At 49.5% G+C, this 20,411-nt stretch overlaps 1 protein-coding gene and 1 pseudogene across 1 annotated transcript in view; both read left to right on the top strand.

The window, feature by feature from the left end:
* The first annotated feature begins 467 nt into the window (after nucleotides 1-467).
* Nucleotides 468-578, top strand: LOC127484771 (U4 spliceosomal RNA; annotated as a pseudogene).
* A 10,257-nt stretch (nucleotides 579-10,835) lies between these two features.
* The window catches only part of ZNRF3 (zinc and ring finger 3), a 171,205-nt gene continuing 161,629 nt past the window's right edge, over nucleotides 10,836-20,411 (top strand). Inside the window, exon 1 of the mRNA XM_051826646.2 lies at nucleotides 10,836-11,369. Within this exon, the coding sequence (XP_051682606.2) occupies nucleotides 11,070-11,369 (300 nt within the window). The 5' untranslated portion in view covers nucleotides 10,836-11,069. The remainder of the gene's footprint in view (nucleotides 11,370-20,411) is intronic.

Genomic DNA, 20,411 nt, shown 5'->3' on the forward strand with positions numbered 1-20,411 from the left:
GCTTCTTCCAGGTGTCCCACATGGGTGCAGGGGCCCAAGGACCTGAGCCATCCTCTAATGCTTTCCCAGGCCAGAGCAGAGAGCTGGACTGGAAGAGGAGCAGCCAAGACTTGAACTGGTGCCAACATGGGATGCCGGCATTGCAGGCAGCAGCTTTACCCACTACACCACAGCGCCGGCCCCAACTAGGCTAATTCTATATACTTGAGGTCCAGAGATAAAAGTAAATTGGGAAAATAATAAATAAACATGCTGCAGTGGGCTCTCTATGTTGTATGTAGCAATGTCCTGGAGCTCTTGCCATACCAGCATACATAGGTCTCTTGTGTTTTCAAATGTTGCAAGAGATTTCTGTTAACAGAGTATCATAATATACATTTTATCTTGGAAAACTTCAAACATATACAAAAGAGTGAAAGGTATAATGGAGTTCCATGAAGCCAACACCTAGTTTCAATAATCATTCAAGCTCGGCGCAGTGGCAGTATCATAGCCAATGAGGCTTATGTGAGCCGCGATTGTTGCTAATTGAAAACTTTTCCCAATAATCATTCAACATCTGGCAAATTGGGGCCAGTGTTATGGTGTAATGCGTTTAGCTGTTGTCTACAATGCCAGCATCCCATATGGGTGCTGGTTCGAGTCCCAGCTGCTCCTCTTCCAATCCAGTTCTCTGCCAGTTGCCTGGGAAGGCCGAAGAAAGTAGTCCAAATGCTTGGGCCCCTGCCAGCTATGCAGGAGAGTCTGATGGGTTCCGGAGCTCCTGGCCTTTTTGGCCCAGCCCTGGCTATTGCAGCCATTTAGAAAGTGAACCAGCCAACGGAGGATCTCTCTCTCTCTCTCTCTCTCTCTCTCTCTCTCTGCAGTGGCCCCCCAGCCCTGTAACTCTGCCTTTCAAAATAATAAATCTTAGGATTTCTTTGACCTACCTGAATCTCAGAGTCTCTTTGGTTTTATGGAATTGCATGTGTATGTTCATGTGTGTGTGTGTGTTCGTGTGTGTGTGTGTGTGTGTGTGTGTAGTCTCTATTGCCACTGCAGCTGTTATTGAACTGACAGCTCTATTGCTGTATTTTGTCAGAGGTATTTTAAAAAATTTTTTTAAAGATTCATTTATTTGAAAGGCAGAGAGTTACAGTGAGGCAGAGAGAGAGAAAGGAGAAAGAGAGAGAGAGAGAGGTCTTCCATCTGCTGGTTCACTCCCCAAATGGCTGCAATGGCTGGAGCTACATCTATCCAAAGCCAGGAGCCAGGAGCTTCTTCTGGGTCTCCCACGTGGGTGCAGGGGCCCAAGGACTTGAGCCATCCTCTACTGCTTTCCCAGGCCACAGTAGAGAGCTGGATTGGAAGAGGAGCAACCAGGACTTAAACCGGTGCCCATATGAGATTCTGGTACTGGAGGCGGTGGCTTTACAGACTGCACCACAGTGCCGGCCCCTAAAAAAATTTTTTTTTAATTATTTATTCTCATTTTATTTGAAAGGCAGAGAGAGAGAGAGAGAGATCTTCTATCTGCTGGTTTACTCCCTCAAAACCAGCAACATTGGGGGCTGGGCCAGTCCAAGGCCCAGAGCCAGGAGCTCAGTGTGGTTCTCTCAAATACTTGAGCCATAATCTCTTGCCATCCAGAGTGCCCATTAGCAGGAAGATAGATTGGAAGTGCAGGACCTGGGACTCAAACCAGGCACTGCCATATAGGTGTCCCAAGTGTTATCTTTTTTTTTTTTTTTAAGATTTATTTTATTTATTTGAAAGGCAGAGTTATACAGAGAGAGGGAGAGATAGAGGGAGATCTTCTACCCACTGGCTCACTTCCTAGATGACCTCAATGGCCAGGGCTGAGCCAAGCTGAAGCCAGGGGCTTCATCAAGGTCTCCCATGTGGATGCAGGGACCTAAGCACAAGGGCCATCTTCTGTTGCTTTCCCAGGTGCATTGGAAGGGTATGGACTGCAGGTAGAGCAGCTGAGACTGGAACCAGCACCCATATGGGATGCTGGCATTGCAGGTGGTGGCTTAACCCACTAAACCACAAGCTGGACCCCCAAGTGGTGTGCTCACTACACTGAATGCCCACCCCTCCTTGGTTTCCATAGATTAAATTTCAAGGAAGATTCTTATTGGCCTTGGTTTGGTCACTTACCCATCTCTGAACCAATCTTTGTAGCTAGGAGAATGGAGTATTCTGGTTGACTTCCTGGGTCATTTGTCCACCTATGAGGTTGATCTCTGTGACTGACAGCCTTACAGAGACAGCACTGGCCAGGAAGGGGTGATTACCCCTAGGAGCAGATGCTATTCAATAATTCCAATTTATTACCACCTCCATCCCAGATGATTTTTAAAAAGATATTTATTTATTTGAAAGAGTGACAGAGAAAAAGAGAGAGACACACACAGAGAGAGGTCTTCTATCTGCTGCCTCACTACCCAACTAGTTGCAACAGCCAGATCTGGGCCAGGCTGTAGCCTCCATCCTGGTCTCCCATGTGGGTTTCAGGGGCCCAAGTACTTCCGCCATCTTCTGCTGCCTTCCCAGGCATACTAGTAGGAAGCTGGATTGGAAGTGAAGCAGCCAGGACTCAAACTGGCATTCATATGGGATGCTGGCATTGTATGTGGTGACTTAACACAATGCTGGCCCCAAGAAACCAAAACTCTCTCTTATACGATGGCAGCCTTGCAAGCAGTGACTTAGTCTGCTGTACCACAGCGCTGGCCCCTTCATGCATTGTGAATGGATTATACACATTTTTTTTTTTTTTTGACAGGCAGAGTGGACAGTGAGAGAGAGAAACAGAGAGAAAGGTCTTCCTTTGCCGTTGGTTCACCCTCCAATGGCTGCCATGGCCAGCGCGCTGCGGCCGGCGCACCGTGCTGATCCGGTGACAGGAGCCAGGTACTTATCCTGGTCTCCCATGGGGTGCAGGGCCCAAGCACTTGGGCCATCCTCCACTGCACTCCCGGGTCACAGCAGAGAGCTGGCCTGGAAGAGGGGCAACCGGGACAGAATCCAGCGCCCCGACTGGGACTAGAACCCGGTGTGCTGGCGTCTCAAGGCGGAGGAGTAGCCTACTGAGCCGTGGCACCGGCCTACACTTCTACATTCTCACCCAAACTGCCTCGTTTCTCCTCTTAACTAACTTCTGTGCTAAGCCATCCTGTCTGATACAGTCAGACAAAAGTAAGTAATTGGCCTTTATTTCTTTCCAGGGTTTTACCCTCGTCCTTTTTTCTTTATCTTCAGCTACAGGTAAGTATAATCAGTGTAAAAGCAACCCGACTTGTCTGTCTTTCAAAGGTCTAATGACCCCTCATCCATCATCGGCCTTTCTTGGCCAAGTAGACGTGTGATTACATTTCCACTTCAATTAAATACTGCATCCTAAAGAGAGGTGCATCTTGTGGTGAAGGGTGCTGCCCACGGATACAACTGCCTCCTAAATATAGTACAGTATTTATAGTTCTCAGGTCTTAGCACTGCTTCTTCCTCTACCCTGATGGTCTAGAAGTGATAGTTTTACTACTAGGTACAGTCATGTCTGCTCCATCAGCATTCTCTTCCATGTCTCATGAGCCAAAAATGGCTTTTATAGGTGTGCTTACTTATCCCAGCTAAGTACAGATCTTTGAAATCTATCGCAAACATTTAAAAAACCAGGAGATACTACAAATAAGTTTGTGTTTTCACTTTGAACAAATCAGATGATCTGTGAATCCTGGGCCCAGCTTCCCCATGGTGACAAAGCGTCGGAGTAGCCACTGGACTGACCACACGTCAGCCAGGCTGCCCTTCCCAAGGCAGTTCCCACTTGAAGCCCTGTTTCCATTTATCATCTTATTTCCTGGTTATTTCTGCACGCACCTGGCCCACTGCACTCCGTCACATTCCCTTCCTGGCCCCTGGAGCACTGTTTGAATTTGTGACTCTTGGTTGTATGGCCATTGCAAATCAGGGACAGGTTGAAGCAAGGTTTAAACCACGGATTGGCCTTCTGCCTCAAGGCTCAAAGAAGATGTAGATTGATGGTGTACTTCAAAGGCGGAAAAGACACTTCTAAAGGTTTCGAAAGAACTGCTGCTACTTGTGTGTATAAAACACCTACTGTACCTTTCAGGAGAATTATATGATGTTTAAATACAATAAATGAAGGCTTCCAGAAGTAGATATAAACACTGTGAAGAAAGCTGACATGTGTTAACTTTGAGACACCTGAAAGAAGCAAAGTGAGATTCAAAATCTTAAAACTGTTTTGTAGAATAGTTAATGAGGACTTGTATTTATCGAAATATTTGACTTATTTATCTGTCCTGTGTAATAATAAATGCTTGCAGAAAGAAGGAGGGAGGGAGGGGTGGAGAGAGGGAGGGAGGAGGAAACTACTTAAATACAGGGACCAAGTAGTCCATTTTGTAAATTTAATTTTATTTCATTTTATTTTTTAAAAAATTATTTTTTATTTGAAAGGCAGAGTTACAGAGAAAGGAGAGAGAGAGAGTGAGAGAGAGAGAGAGAGAGGTCTTCCATCTGCTGGTTCACTCCCCAAATGGCCACAACATCTGGAGTGAACTGATCCAAAGCCAGGAGCCAGGAGCTTCTTCCAGGTCTGGGTGCAGAGGCCCAAGGACTTGAGCCATCTTCCACTGCTTTCCCAGGCTATAGCAGAGAGCTGGATTGGAAGTAGAGCAGCCGGGACTCAAACCAGTGCCCTTATGGGATGCCAGCACTGCAGGCAGTGGCTTTACCCTCTATGCCACAGTGCTGGACCTTAATTTTTATTTTTAAATAATTTGAACAAGTTCCAAAAGTAATGCAGAGAGATCCTATATGCCCATCATGCAGTCCCAACAGTGACATTTTCTATAACTGTAGGCCAATCCCTTTTCGTATTCCAGTGGCACATAGTAGGTGTTCAGTAAAGTTTATCAAATGAATGCGTTTGCATATAGGAAATAGATGTTGTCTGTTGACTTAGAAGATCAGTCTCTATTTTATTTTTTTGAATGGATAATATATGCACATGGAGTAAAATGGAAAAGGAACAAGTACACATGGAAAAGTAGATTTCCTTCACTTTCTTGGTTCCTAGTTGCCTAGATGTCTCTCCAGAGACAATTATATATTTTTAGTCTCCCTCTGTACATAATGCTCGCAAACTTTCATGTATCTGTTCTCTCCACGCACCTTCCTTTCCACTGTAGCATAACATATGCACATCTTTTTCACTTAGCAGGTCATCCCTTATAAGTTCCCAGAGTTTCTTCATAGTTTCTAAACATTATTTATTTATTTAAGAGGCAGAGAGAGCGCTTCCATCTACTGTTTTACTCTCCAAGGACCGACAGAGGCTTCCACTTGTGGCTGACACTTGGAGCCAGGAACGCTAGGCACCTCTCTCAGGTGGGTGGCAGGAACCCAACTACTTGGGCCATCGCTGCTGCCTGCTAGGATCTGCATTAGCAGGAAGCAGGAGTGGAAGCGAGGCATTTCAGTATAGGACGCAGGCACTCAACTGGCATCTCAACTCCTAAGGCAAATGACGCCTTTCATTCTTTTTATTTTTTTTTTAAAGATTTGTTTATTTACTTGAAAGAGTTACACAGAGAGAGAGAGAGAGAGAGAGAGAGAGAGAGGTCTTCCATCCACTGGTTCACTCCTCAATTGGCCGCAATGGCCGGAGCTGTGCCAATCCGAAGCCAGGAGCCAGGAGCTTCTTCCAGGTCTCCCATGTGGATGCAGGGGCCCAAGGACCTGGGCCATCTTCTACTGCCTTCCCAGGCCATAGCAGAAAGCTGGTTTGGAAGTGGAGCAGCCGGGTCGCGAACTGGTGCCCATGTGGGATGCCGGCACCATAGGTGGTGGCTTTACCCGCTATGTCACAGTCGCTGCCCCACTTTTCATTCTTTTTAATAGCTATTTAATATGTCTTCCATTTTACTAGTGGTTTTTAAAAAGTCAATGGGGTGTTATACAAAAAACTATGCATGAATTTCAAAATTATTTTGCACCAAATACATTTTTAAAAAATGTACTTGAAAAGCAGAGTGACACAGAGGGAGTCACACACATAAGAGAGAGGCAGATGGGGAGAGAACGAGAGACAGAGAGAGAGCCAAGAGAAAGAGAGGGAATCTTCCAACCACTGTTTCACTTCCTAATACCCACAACAGCCAGTGCAGGGCCAGGCCAAACTCAGGAGCCAGGAACTCAAACTGGGTTTCCCACATGGGTGGCAGGAGCCCAGGTAGGTGAGTCCTTTCATTATCTGTTGCCTCCCAGGTGCATTGGCAGGAAACTGGAGTGGAAGCTGAGGAGCTGGGACTCCATGTTAGGCACTCGGACATGGGATGCAGCATTGCAAGTGGTAGGTTAACTCTTTGTGCCTTGACACCTGTCCCTAATCTTATCTTTCAATTGAAATTTACAACAAAAATGTTGAAGTACCTTCATCTGTTAAATGGACGTACCATAATCTATTTAACTAATCCCCTATTGATGGACACTTAGGTTGTTTCCTGTCTTTTAGCATTAATAACAACACGGACGTGAATATCCGTGTGTATTTTTATTTAGCACCAATATAGTCTCTTTGGGTACCAAGACATCTGTTTATGGATTTGGAATCCCTGAGCTTCCCTATTTGGTCATATAAATAGAACTTTGATGGCAGAAAATTTCCTGAAGCTTTGTGTGGCTTTTGGCTTAAGTCAGTGAGATTTGCTAAAGGTTTGGCAGCTTTAACCAATGCTTATGCATCTGTTCTCAGTTATTTTCATCTGAGCTATGTCTGAAAAGTCGAGAAAGGAATAGGATAAGTTAGACCCAGGATGATTTAGAGGAGAGGATGACAGTGCATCACTCCTCTTCAGTTCTATCATGTGTCCAAAGCACAGATCCCATCCTAGCACCTAGCTGATGGGTCTCATCTCTTATTTGAAGTTACTTTCTATCTCCCCTTACTGCCTGACAGAATTTGGTGAAGCTTCATACCGATAAATACCTCCATTTCAAAACAGCTTCGAGCTGCCGGGAGTTGAATCTTGCTCTCTCTGTGTTGCTCGCCTATGTCTTAGTATATCTTTCTTCAAGCGGAGTTTTAAAAAATCATAATCAGTTTCTTTTCTGACCCTAGTCTGGGTTTTTGTTGCCATTCTTGAGGGAAGGACTCTTGCTCTTTGCCACACTCAGAATTTATTTTGGTCCCAAGAAGCCCAGTGTTCTTGAGCAGCTGTTAACAAGCTGTCCCAAATGTCTGCAAAATGGGTGGGATATGCATTGATGAGCTTATTGCTCATTCATTTAGTCATTAATTCATGTAACAAATATTTATTGAGTGATGATTCTGGGCCAGGCTATCTTGGCCTAAGTCAGTGACAAAGACAAAGGTCCCTGGCATTATAGGGTTTGTTCTCTGGCGGGCGCACATGTATGTGTGTGTGTGTGTGTGTGTGTGTTAAGGGAGGGTTGTGTGGAGGACAGATAAAAATAAATAAGCAAAGCATTTAGTATGTTAGAAGGTGACAAATGCCACAGTGTCGGGGGTTGGCAGGCCAGTGGGTGTTGAGAGTGGAAGATGGGGTACATTGCAGCTTTATGTAGAGTAGTCAGCATAGGCCTTGTTGAGGGTGTGAGATTTGAGCTGAGACTTCAAAGATTACAGGATATGCTCACACAGTATCCTGTGTATATGTGTGTGTGTACATGGAAATACTCACAAGGGGCAGGTATTGTGGTGGAGTGAGTTACACCACTACTTGGGATACCTATATTCCCTCTCAGAATGCTGGTGGGTTCCAGGCCCAGGTGCTCTGCTTCTGATCCAGGTTCCTGCTAATGCATCCTGGCAGGGAGCAGGTGATGGCTCCAGAACTTGGGTGGCTGCCACCGATGTGGGAGACCCAGGCGGAATTTCAGGCTGCTGGCTTCGGCCTGGTTCAGCCTTGGCTGTGGTGGGCATTTGAAGAGTGAACCAGTGGATGTGTGATCTCGCTTCAGTCTCTGTCTATCTGCCTTTCAAGTGGATGAAAATTAAAGAGACATTTACAACACAGTTATTTTTATTTTTAAAAAGTTGATTTGAGAGGCAGAGAGATAGAGTTCAGTACCCAGATACATGCGATGGCTGATGCTGGACTGAGGCTGAAACCAGAGCCAGGAGCTCAATCCAGGCCTCCCACGTTGGGTGGGGGGACTCAGTTACTGGAGTAACTACCACACAGTGCCATGGTCTGCATTAGCAGGATGCTGGAATCAGGGACCAGAGATGGTATTGAATCCAGGCACTCTGGTATAGGAGTCTTAATTACTAGGTCAATTGCTCACCCTGGAATTTTTCTTTTTTACAACTGTCTTGAGATGTAATTCACATGCCATAAAATTCACCCTTTAAAGGTAGTTTTTAGACAGAGTTGTACAATCATCACCAATACCTAATTCTAGAACGGTTTCATCCCCCAAAGAAACCCACTAGCAGTCACTACTCACTCCTGCCTCTCTCCAGCTCTTGGCAACCACTATTGTTCTTCTTTTTCTTTTGACAGGCAGAGTTAGTGAGAGAGAGAGAGACAGAGAGAAAGGTCTTCCTTCCGTTGGTTCACCCCCCAAATGGCCGCTACTGCTGGTGCACTGTGCCAATCCGAAGCCAGGAGCCAGGTGCTTCTCCTGGTCTCCCATGCGGGTGCAGGGCCCAAGCACTTGGGCCATCCTCCACTGCCTTCCTGGGCCACAGCAGAGAGCTGGACTGGAAGAGGAGCAACTGGGACCGAATTCGGTGCCCCAACCGGGACTAGAACCCAGGGTGCCGGTGCTGCAGGCAGAGGATTAGCCAAATGAGCCGCGGTGCCAGCCAACTATTGTACTTTTTATCTCTCTAGATTTGCCTTCTCTGAGCATGTCCTGTAAATGGAATCCTACAGGCCTTTGGGTCTGCTTCTTTCACTTAGCATAGTTTTCAAAGTTCATTCATGTATCAGTCTTTCATTTCTTGAGGACTAATATCCTATGGTATGGACCATTCGTAGATGATGGTGACCTTGATTTTTTTTTCTTTTTTTTACTTAAAAGGAAGAGAGAGATACAGAGAGAGAGAGAGAGAGAGAGAGAGAGATCACCCACCTGCCAGTCAACTCTCCCAGTGTCTCCAATGGCTGGAGCTCGGTCTGGTCGAAGCCAGAAGCTGGGAACTCCATCCTGATCTCCCACATAGGTGGCAGGGACCCCAAGTACTTTGGTTATCACCTGCTGCTTCCCAGGGTGTGCGTTAGCAGGAAGCAGGAATTGGGAGCCAAGCCAGGACTCGATCCCAGGCACTCTGACACGGGATGCAAACGTCTCAGCAGCACCTGAACTGTTGTGCCAAATGGCTGCCCCGACCTTGGTTTTAAACACTGCAAAGTGTCACACATGGGTTGTGGTGGTTGCCCTCTCCCTTAAGGACTGGAGTGGGGGTGGGGGCCTCATGCTGGAGTGGGGGTGGAGGCCGTCTCCTCAGGACAGGTGGTGTCCAGGTGCAGTCAGCAATGGGTGGCTTGGATTTGGAGAAGTGGAAGAGCTACTCTCTCCGGAGGTCTGCTTTTCTGGGTGCCTCTCTCCTGAGCAAAAGTCCCCAGGGGTCCAAATGTGGTGACTCAGAACTGTGGGTGTTTCTCAAGTGCATTTTTTATTCCACACTTTGAAGATATTTTTTCCTACTTTAAAGTGCAAACTTAGTGAGTTGTTTACTTAAGAAAATTCTCAATGAGTTTTTTTTTTTTTTTTGTCTTTTTAGTATTTTGGGTGTGGTAGTCAGTCGAAACAGATCATCCTAACCAAATATTTGCACATATCTGAACAAAGTCATTTTGGTCAGGGCAAGATTCACGGAGGAAATGAGGTGGATTTCCATTTTCATGGAGGGCTACGTGAGGAAGGAGAAGGAGTGTTCTTAAAAGGGGCAGGGAATTAAAAGTTTATCTTTTGGGTGGCCAGGAACCCTGGGACGCTGGGCACGTGCCTTGGGCATGTTCATTTGCCAACCAAGGGTCTGTGCATGAAGGGTGATGGTGTTGGACCCCTCCAACTTTCTGCACTTGGTGAGACAAAGTCTCCGCATGGCGGGTGGAGGTGGGGGCTGTTCTCCGAGGCTGCAGAAAAACGAACTCCACTGGGCTCCAAAAGACTTGCTCAAGGTCTCCTCCCAGTCCTCCCGTGGAGAGTGCAGGAGGCACCGGTGCGAGAACCGGACACGTCCTCGCTCGGCCGAGCTGCAAGTGGGGCCCTTCCCGTTCGCTCCTGGGGAGGTGGGGGGTGGGAGCGGAGGGCCCAGGGCGGGCGCCCAGCTCCTCGGAGCTGTGGATGGGGGCGAGGAAGCCGGGCGGGACGAGGAATGGTCCTAACGACCGAACCAGACCAGGACGCCGAGAGGATGCGCAGTGCCCCGGAGCAGGTTGTGGTCCCCATTCCCGCCGAACTCTGGCAACCGCGAGGAGAAATGTCCGCTGCCGAGGGCGGAGCGCTGCGGAGGCGGAGCGGGGCTGAGGGGGCGGGGCGAGGACGAAGGGGCGGGGTGAAGGAGATTTGTGAGGGCGGAGCGAGGACCTTGGGGTGGAGCAAGGCGGCAGGAGGGGAGGGGCCAGGACGATGGGGGCGGGGCAAGGCGGCCTGCCGGGACGGAGCGAGGCCGATGGGGTGGAGCGTAGACGGCGGGCGGGAGGCGGAGCTGGGGCAAGGGGGCGTGGTGAAAGTGAGGGGGCGTGGCGGGGGCGTGGCGTGCCCGGCCGCAGGGCGCCGCCTCTCGCCGCAGGCGCGCCCGCCCCGCCTTCCCGCTCCCCACAGCGGCGGCGGCGGCGGAGCGCGGGGAGGGAGGGGAGAGCGGGTCACGACGCCGCCGGGGCGGGGATAACCCCTCACGTGGAGCAGATGAAAGGGCCGCGGCGCGACTGCCGGGGGAGCCGAGCGGAGCCTGCGACCCACAAAGCCGCCGCCGCCGCCGCCGCGATGGGGCTGTGAGGCGTCCGCCCGCGCTCGGTCCTCCGCCGGCCCGCGACTATGCCCGGCCGCGCCCGCCCTCCGCGCCCTCCCGCCGCAGGACCATGAGGCCGCGCTCGGGCGGGCGCCCAGGGGCCCCGGGCCGCCGCCGCCGTCGCCTCCGCCGCCGCCCCCGCGGCCCCCGCGGCCGCCGCTTGCCGCCGCCGCCGCCGCTGCCACTGCTGCTCGGGTTGCTGCTGGCGGCCGCGGGGCCCGGAGCAGCGCGGGCCAAGGAGACGGCGTTCGTGGAGGTGGTGCTGTTCGAGTCGAGCCCGAGCGGCGACTACACCACCTACACCACCGGCCTCACGGGCCGCTTCTCGCGGGCCGGGGCCACGCTCAGCGCCGAGGGCGAGATCGTGCAGGTAGCTGCCCCGCCGCCCGGGCCCCGCGCCGCCGCCGCCACAAGATGGCTCCGGGGGCTGCGCCCGCCGACCCCGCCGCGGGCTGGCTGACTGGCGGGCGGGCGGGCGGGCAGGCGGGAGGGGCGGCCAGGAGGACGGCGGCATCCCTTCCCCGCGGGCGGGACGCGGCCTCCGGGGCGCCGCCGCGGGGGGCGAGCGCACGTGGGGGGCTTGACCTGCCGCGGGTGCGGAGCGCGGGAGGGCGGGAGACGTGGACTCGGCACCCGAGCCGCGGCGGCCCCCTGGAGCCGGCGGGGCGTCTCTGGCTGTCTCAGGTGGAAGTCCCGGGAACTACCTGTTGAATGCCAACTTTGGAAAAGACAGGCGACGAAGGGATGGGGCGGCTGGTTTCGGGTCTCGGGCTTTGCGTTCCATCAGCGCACGCTCTCTTGGGGAGCGACTGGGTGGGGGGTTGTCCGAGGGGCTGCACGACTTCACGTTCTCCCCTGGAACCTGCCGCCCGCCTCACCTGGGCGCTGACCCTCTGGCGGGGCCCTGGGCCGGCAGCAGCAGGCAGGGGAGAGGGCGGAGCTGGCCGAGGAGTGGGGATCCGGGGTGCCTGCCCCCGGAGTGGCGGTGGAAGGCAGCCCCTCGCTGCGCGCCTGGGATCACGGAGGCTGGGAGCGAGACCGCCTGGCCGCCCCTTGGCCGAGAACGAATGCAGAGGCCTCAACTCGGGAGACTGGGTCGCTCACTGACAGGGCCTCCACCTTGCTCCGCAGGAAAGAGGTCTGCATTCCAAAGAAGCTGGCCAGGGAGAGCTTTAGGCTGGGCGCGCTGGAGCCTTTGCGGATGGTTAGCTGGGTAGATGCCTTCCCGCTTCTTTGGTTATGATCTTATCAACTTGTTAGCAGAGGGCAGTCACTGTGCGCGCCTGCGGTGGGGGTGTTTTGAAATGGTTGGCTTGTCTTTGAACCTTTCGGGGTGATCCGATGGCTGCAGGGCCTAACCTGTGGACCTTCTGCGCCTTGCTCTTGGGTGGGTTAGCCAAGGAAGAGAAGGGGGTTGTATGCAACGACCGCGTAGCAGTCCGGCGCGAGCGCAGCCTCTCGGCTTGCGTTCCTCGCCCCCTCCCCGGTGCAGACGCGAAGGACCTGGCGCTGTGCGGCTTGGCCCGGAGAGGTGCGCCTTTACAACCTGCAGGAGGTACCTGTGCCTCCTGACAGGGCTCCTGTCCCCATCTTAAGTTCCGCCTGGTCAGTAGAAGGGAAACACACGCTGACTGCATCCTGTGACTACAAATGTTGTTAAAGGCTGTTGGACTCCCCCTCCCCAAGATGTTATAATTACAGTCTTCAATTTAAGACAATCTTAAACATTTCTACCACAGCCTTCAAGAATTGTTTGCTGCTTGTGACTTAGGGCCTCTCTTCTGAGACTCCTGCTGTGCCCTGAAGGCTCTAGAAATGTTCCATTTACAGCCTTCCAAAAACAAACAAACAAACAAAACTGATACCTTAGTGTGCTTGGTGTTTCGAAGGAAACTTTTGAAGATAGGGATTCTTTGCTGTGTTTTCACTTGTACTCTTTCTCCACAGTAGTTTGTCTGGTGAGCTGAGTTATCCATTCTAAGCAGTGCTATGCTTTGGAGATAATCTCAGGTTCACCATTTAATACAAAATTAGCAGTTTAAACACACCATTTGTAACTGTTTTATCCTTGTGAGTAGAGATAATGTGTGAATTTGGCAGAAGGAATCTATTCTCTTTTGAAACTTTTTGAAGTGCTTATCTAACTCTTTTGTAGTCCATTAGCCTAGGCAAAAAGGAAAAAAAAATTGAGTCAACAATTGCTAAGTAAAGAAAAATGACTTAAATGGTATTTAATAAGTTTACCTGTTAAGCAATCACTAATAGGTGTCCTAATTCTCTTGTAAGTGCAGTTATGTTGGTGAGTTTATCTGAGCTGTCTTGAACAGTCATTGCTTGGTGCACTTTGTATCTGCAATAGCTTGATTGTAGTGGCCGACCTGTCGGTGGATGGAGTGCAGCGTGGCTTTCAGGAGAGAGAGAGAGAGAGAGAGAGAGAGAGTGTGTGTGTGTGTGTGTACACAAAGGCTGGCATGTGTTATTAGTTCTTCGAATACTACCCGATTGTTGGAACTGGTGTGGCCCCTGTTGGCTAGCCCTGAAAAGTGGTGTTTTGTTTATTTGTTTTGTTTTGTAAAGAAAGCTGATGTTTTAGGACTGCTGGGTGGGAATACAGCATTCATTGTTAGGCTTCAGGTTAATCATGTCTTATAACTACTCCAGTTCAACTTTGCAAAACTTCCTTCTATTTACTGTCTTAAAAAAAAAAAAAAAACCTTTGCGTGATTTGCTGTTTGATGTTTTATGGTCTTCAGAGCAGAGTTCATTTTCCTTGAAAGCCAAATCCTAGCACTGTAGCATTGCTGTTCTTTCTAATGGAATTCTTAACAATGTTATTCATGGTATAAGGGAGGAATAATGCTACTTGGAAGTCCCTCTCCCTTAAGAATTCCAAGGTTAAGCGGCTGCTGCTTATGATGTCACCAGTATCCCTATGGGTGCTGGTAAGAGCCTCAGGCTGTTCCACTTCCAGTCCAGCTCCCTGCTAATGCACCTGGGAGAGCATTGGAAGATAGTCCAAGTCCTTGAGCCATTGCACTCATGAGGTAGACCCGAGTGAACCTCCTGGCTTCTGCCTGGCCCAGCCCTGGCGATTGCTGCCATTTGGGGAGTAATCCAGTAGATGAAAGATTTCTCTCTCTCTCTCCCCTTCCCTCTCCTTCTTTCTTTCTGTAATTCTGCCTTTCAAATAAATAGATAAATCTGAAAAAAAAAAAAAAATCCCAAGGTGAGAAGTTGGTTTGTATTACTGATTTTTCTCTCTCCCTGTTATGTGCTAATAAAAATGTGTGTGTGTGTGTGTGTTGTCTGTGTTTATACAGTAGGTACCTTATTGTAGTCTGGTAAGAAAGCTTGTTCAGTCATTTGCTTGGGTTAGAGTAGTGGGAGGGCTGGTTAAGATGTGTGTGTGTGAGAGATAGAGAGTGAGAGTGAGAGAGTTTTGGTCGGGGAGGTGGGGGGACATAGTAATTCCAACCTTGGGATTAGTCACCCGGAATCTTCATTCTCCCTTTATGCAGTTCAGGCTTAAATAATTATCACGAGGTCACCGGTGTAGTCTGTATGAAGACAATTTTTTGTTGTTGCCATCTCCATTTGCGAAAGTTGCAGTGAAAACAATGTGTGGGGAAGAAATGCTGTGAGTTACCTTTAGTATCCTGTTTATTCATACAGTGTTGGAGCCCATGTGCTTGTGTCAGGCACACAGCTTGAATGCTGGAGGAATTAATTACACATCTCCTGTAGTTCTAAAGGGAGGGACTTTAAAGGGCTCTTAGACGTATTGATACATATTTCATCATTGAACCAATTTGTTGCTGTTAATGAGATCATTATCTGAAACTTTGAGACTTGGCTGTGTAACCCACAAGGCTGATGATGTTAAATAAAGGCCTGATTAAACACTGGCTAGTGGTATGTGGATTGGTTAAACAAAGAAAATTTGCATTGCTAGAGATGAAAGATTGTTTTAAAGTGGAAATGCATTTTCCCCCCTTGAAGTCAAATATTTGGAAATGCTTGAGAAATTCATTTGCAGGAGGAATTTGAACGGCAGCCTTTCTGGATTCTGGGTTAAGTGCTGAATGGACTTGGGCACAGAAGAAAGCTTGAGAACACTTAAGAACCAAGTCAGCTCCTTTAGCTTCCAGGCGCGTGAAGAGAGCTGCGGTGGTGGGTGTGGAGGCCCTTGCATATCCAATGTTAGCTAAAGGTATCACAGAGAATAATTTTAGGGAACTAATTCCTCTGTCTTGTGTCCCTGTCAGTTTGTTTCTGCAGTTTAACACTTGATCAAACACTTTCTTTTCATCTCCATTTTAAGTTCACTTAACAGGCCTGCCTCTAAAAATTGACTTGGCCTAATAGACCAATTGTGTGCCGACAGCTGACCTGGATTTACACAGAAAGGGACTGCCGACTCTCTTGTCAGTTTGGCCTTCATAGGTTAAAACCAGGCGTTTGAACTAGGGGGAAAGTAGGGCTGTGTTTTGTGACCTTGTACGTTCTCAGGGCTCTGATTTCTCTTGTTCCCTGGGGTCTCAGGAGAATTGCTAGTACAGCTCTGAGTAGGGATGCAGATGGGAGTGGGAGATGATCGAGGAGTCTGTAGACCAAAGGGAAGATGGCTTCCATTTATGAGCATTTATTGTGTTCAGGGTACTGTGCCAAGCTTGTTTGCTCATCTCATCCTGACATTAACATAAAATTAGTGACTATTGTTAACCCATTTTATAGAGGAATCTGAGAGAGTGGCAAGTTGACATCTTGAACTTACCTGGCTAATGAATGTTTTCGCCGAATGAATAGAACTGATCTGATTAGGATTTGATACTAATTCTATTTTTTTTTTTTTAAGATTTATTTATTTGGAAAATCAGAGTTACAGAGAGGGAGGGAGAGACAAATAGATCTTCCTAGTTCTCTCCCCAGATGGCCACAGTGGGCCACACTGGGCCAGGCTGAAGCCAGGAACCAGGAGCTTCATGTGGGTCTCCCATGTAGGTGGCAAGAGGCCAAACACTTGGGCCATGCCATCTTTCTCTACTTTTTCCAGGCCATTAGCAGGGAGCTGGATCGGAAGTGGAGTAGTCGGGACATGAACCAGCATCCCTATGGGATGCGATGTCACAGCTGTTTTACTAATGTTGGTTCAAGGATAGGCTTTTTTTTTTTTTGCCAGGCAGTGTTAGACAGTGAAAGAGAGGGGCAGAGAAAGAGTTATAGACAGTGAGAGAGAGACAGAGAGAAAGGTCTTCCTTCCGTTGGTTCACTCCCTAATGGCCGCTACGGCCAGCACTGCGCCGATCCGAAGCCAGGAGCCAGCTACTTCCTGCCAGTCTCCCATGAGGGTACAAGGACCCAAGCACTTGGGCCATCCTCCGCTCCCCTCCCGGGCCACAGCAGAGAGCTGGACTGGAAGAGGAGCAACCAGGACTAGTACCCGGCGCCCCAACTGGGACTAGAACCCAGGGTGCCAGCACCGCAGGCGGAGGATTAGCCAAGTGAGCCACGGCGCCGGCCTGAAGACTAGTTTTTTTTGTTTTTTGTTTTTTGTTTTTTTTTTTTTGACAGGCAGAGTGGACAGTGAGAGAGAGAGACAGAGAAAGGTCTTCCTTTTGCCGTTGGTTCACCTTCCAGTGGCTGCCACGGCCGGCGTACCGCTCTGATCCGATGGCAGGAGCCAGGTACTTATCCTGGTCTCCCATGGAGTACAGGGCCCAAGGACTTGGGCCATCCTCTACTGCACTCCCTGGCCACAGCAGAGAGCTGGCCTGGAAGAGGGGCAACCGGGACAGAATCTGGCGCCCCGACCAGGACTAGAACCCGGTGTGCCGGTGCCGCAAGGTGGAGGATTAGCCTAGTGAGCCGCGGTGCCGGCCTTAGTTTTTAACAATCTAATATCGGGGTTCTTAGCCTGTGAACCTCTGAAATTACATACGCGTTTTTGTGCATGGGCATTTACAAAAATTTATTTGAAAGGCAGAGTTAGAGGAGAGACAAAGAGAGATCTTCCACTGCTGATTCATTCCCCAAAAGGCCACAGTGGCTGAGGCTGGGCCAGACCAAAGGCAGGAGGCAGGAGCTTTTTCCTGGTCTCCTGCATGTGTGGCATGGGCCCAAGCACTTGGGCCATCTTCCTCTGGCTTCTCAGGTGCATTAGCTGGGAGCTGGCTTGGAGTGGAACAACTGGGACTTGAACGGGCTGCCCATATGGGAAGCTGACACTGCAGGGGGCCACAGCACTGGGCCTACTTTTTTTTTTTTCCCCCAGACATACAGAAGACCCTTGAAGGGCTCTGCGATAGGTATCTCCCCCTCTCCCAGGGGGAAGAGAGCTCTCATCCAGTACCAGTCATTCACTGCTAAAGATGTGTAGCAGCAGTCATCCATCCCTAAGAACTCTGTGGAGTGGCGTGAGGCTCAGGCTGGTAAGAGCTGTAGGGAGGGAGTGTGCGGGTTCGCGTCCTCACATGGTGGACGTTTACCCGAGCTCTCTTCAGTACCAGGTGCTGCATTGCTCTTCTCTTTGGGAGTTCATACACTCAGGGAGACAAATGATAATGCTTCCCGACAGTTTCCCGATAAGATCGAGTCCTTGGTCTCTGTGCGTCTATCTCATATAGTTGTGCCCCATCCTTGGAAGCAGTAAGAAAATCAGCATTCAAAATAATTTTCTGCGTTTAGATAGGGAAGTGCAGGAAGGCGAGGATGATACGAACGCAGGAAGTGGGAGAGCAGAGTGTAAATGTGTTCCTTCCTACCGGTCTCTGAGGTATGAGTAGACCCCCCGTTGGTGTTGAAATGCTTTAAGAGCAGCATCCTACACCGTTCCTTGTGGACCTGCCGCCTGTGGAGCCAGGTCTGGTTTTGCTCATCCCTGGATCCACCCCCAAGTCCTCAGTGCCTACTGCTTATCAGGTACTTGATACTTATTTAGTCTGTGATTTAGAGTGGATATCAGGCAGGCAGTGGGTTTTGTGGGTTTGAACTGATTGATAAGAACTTCATTTGACTTGACTAATAAAATCCATGGTTATCTTTCCTCTTGAGTTGTTATTAGCAGAAACTTGCTTGGTTAGATAGAAGGGATGGGTCTTTCCCTGGTTCTGGTAGACTTGCTGATATGATAATACCAGGTTGCCTGACACTGATGTGTGTGTGTGTGTGTGTGTGTGTGCCAGGGCAGGGTACTTGGCGTTATAAAACTCTGAAGGTGTTCTTTTCTGGATAAAACACTGTAGTCAGAAAACCCTTAGATGGACAGCTATTAGGGATGGAAAGACACTTGAACTGTGAGTTTGCCTGAGAATAATGTCATCAGAATCATCATTAACCTGAATGTGTGCCATGTGGGAAACTTAGCTTCTTCATGGCGTTTGCCAAGTCTGGAGAATGTGAATTTTTAGTTTGTGGCCAAAACTGGCATTTAAATCAATCTTTGTAATCCAAAGAACCAGAAGTAGCCCTTCAATGTGTTATATAAAAAGATTGAAGTCCAGAGAGTAAAGTGCCTTGTCCCAGGGCCACATGGTGAGAGGAGATGATCCAGGATTAAAACCTGGGTCTCCTGACTTCTGGGCTCAGAATCCTCCTGTTATCCCAGCTGTGCCTCTGCCAAGTGTACCAGGGAAGAGCGGACGCAGGAGGATGGATCATGATCAGGTGTGCAAGTGAGGATTCCCAGGCGTTCTTACTGCATCTTGGCTTGAAGCATTTGCTTTTATCCGCGAATTATTTTTTAGATTTTTGAGTCTCAGTCTTCCTCTCTGTCAGAGCTTTTGTAAATAGTTACTAATGTTCAAGGGTTTATCATGTGCAGGCACTCAGCACGGTGTTTTGCCTTCATTTAATGGACGAGGTAGATGATCTTTGCCATGTTTTCAGAAGAGGGTAAAGTTAGGTGTCACAGTCACTGAGCAAGTTGATAGTGCAGCTGAGATTCAAACCTGTCCCGTCTGATTCTATGTCATTTCTGTTTTTTTTTAACTGAATAAATTACTTTTTTAAAGATTTATTTATTGATTATTTGAGAGTCAGAGTTATAGACAGAGGAACCGACAGAGAGGTTCTCTATCCATTGGTTCCAGGTGGTCACAATGGCCAGGGCTGGGCCAGGCCAAAGCCAAGAGCCAGCAGCTTCTTTCTGGTCTCCCATGAGGGTAAGGAGTCCAAGCACTTGGGCCATCTTCCACTGCTTTCCCAGGCCATTAGCAAGAAGTGGAGCAGCGGGGACACGAACCAGTGCCCAAATGGGATGCTGGCACTGCAGGTGGAGTTTTAGCCTACTATGCCACAGTGCTGGTCCTGCCATTTGTTTTTATTTATTTGAAAGGCAGAGAGGGAGAAGAAGAAGGAATTAGAGAAATCTGTCTGCTGGTTCACTCCCTAAGTGGCTGCAATGGCCAGGGCTAGGCCAAGGTGAAGCCAGGATCCAGGAGCTTCTTCCGGGTCTCCCACGTGGGTACAGGGGCCCAAGCACATGGGCTATCTAATGCTGCTTTCCCAGGCCATAGCAGGGAGCTGGATCTGAAGTTGAGCAGCCAAGACTTGAACCAGCCCCCATATGGGATGCTGGCATCACAGGCAGCAGCTTAACCCACTGCACCACCGTGCTGTCCAGCCATTTCCACAAGCCCACTTCACTTGGCCTTTTCTTGTGATGAGGTTATGTGAGCTGGGGGTAGAGTGTTGAGTTGGCTTTAAACCCAGGATGAATGACCTGGAAGTGGATCTATAATTTCAACAGAGAAAACCCCTTCCCTTGAAGAGTTTCCTTCCCCTCCCTGTTGTGGAAGGCTCACTCCGGCTTGCCTGCAGGAAGAGCCAACCTGCCGAGTTAGGGAAGAGGGAACAGTGTCTTGAAATGCCAAGTGTCACTGAGTGGCACTGCCGTTGTTTTTGGCTGTTGGGAACGCCGGGATGGCTGTGGTGTTGTGGCATTTCAAGAGAGTTCTGGTGTGAGGTGCACCTCCTTCCTGTGGTCGACTTTTCAGAACTGCTCGGGAGACTGCTTGGCCCTCTCCGGAGCGGCCGTGTCCCGTGTTTATCGCCTTTCTTACTTTGCACAGGTTGTGTCTTTCCTAATTGTTTGGTTAAAAGGCTGCAAGAAACCAGCTCTGGCTTCTCCCTGCTGCTTCTCTTGGTGGGCATTCAGTGGTGCTCTGTATCCAGCAGGTTCTGCACAGGGCAAGGCAGCGGACACAGTAAGAGTTGGTTCCTTCCTGCAGGTGTCTGGGTGTAGGGGACCAGACAGCAAGCACTTATCTTACAGTGGGATGTGCCCTACTTGATAGGATACTGGTGCTCAGTTTAGACCTGGGCATCCCATTGTGTGTCCTGACACAGTACATGGGTTGGAGCATTCTGGCTTTCCCAACTTTGAGGTTAAAGCTGCTAACTCCTTTATGGAGAT

This window comes from Oryctolagus cuniculus, chromosome 21, assembly GCF_964237555.1.
Source record: "Oryctolagus cuniculus chromosome 21, mOryCun1.1, whole genome shotgun sequence".
Taxonomy (NCBI): domain Eukaryota; kingdom Metazoa; phylum Chordata; class Mammalia; order Lagomorpha; family Leporidae; genus Oryctolagus; species Oryctolagus cuniculus.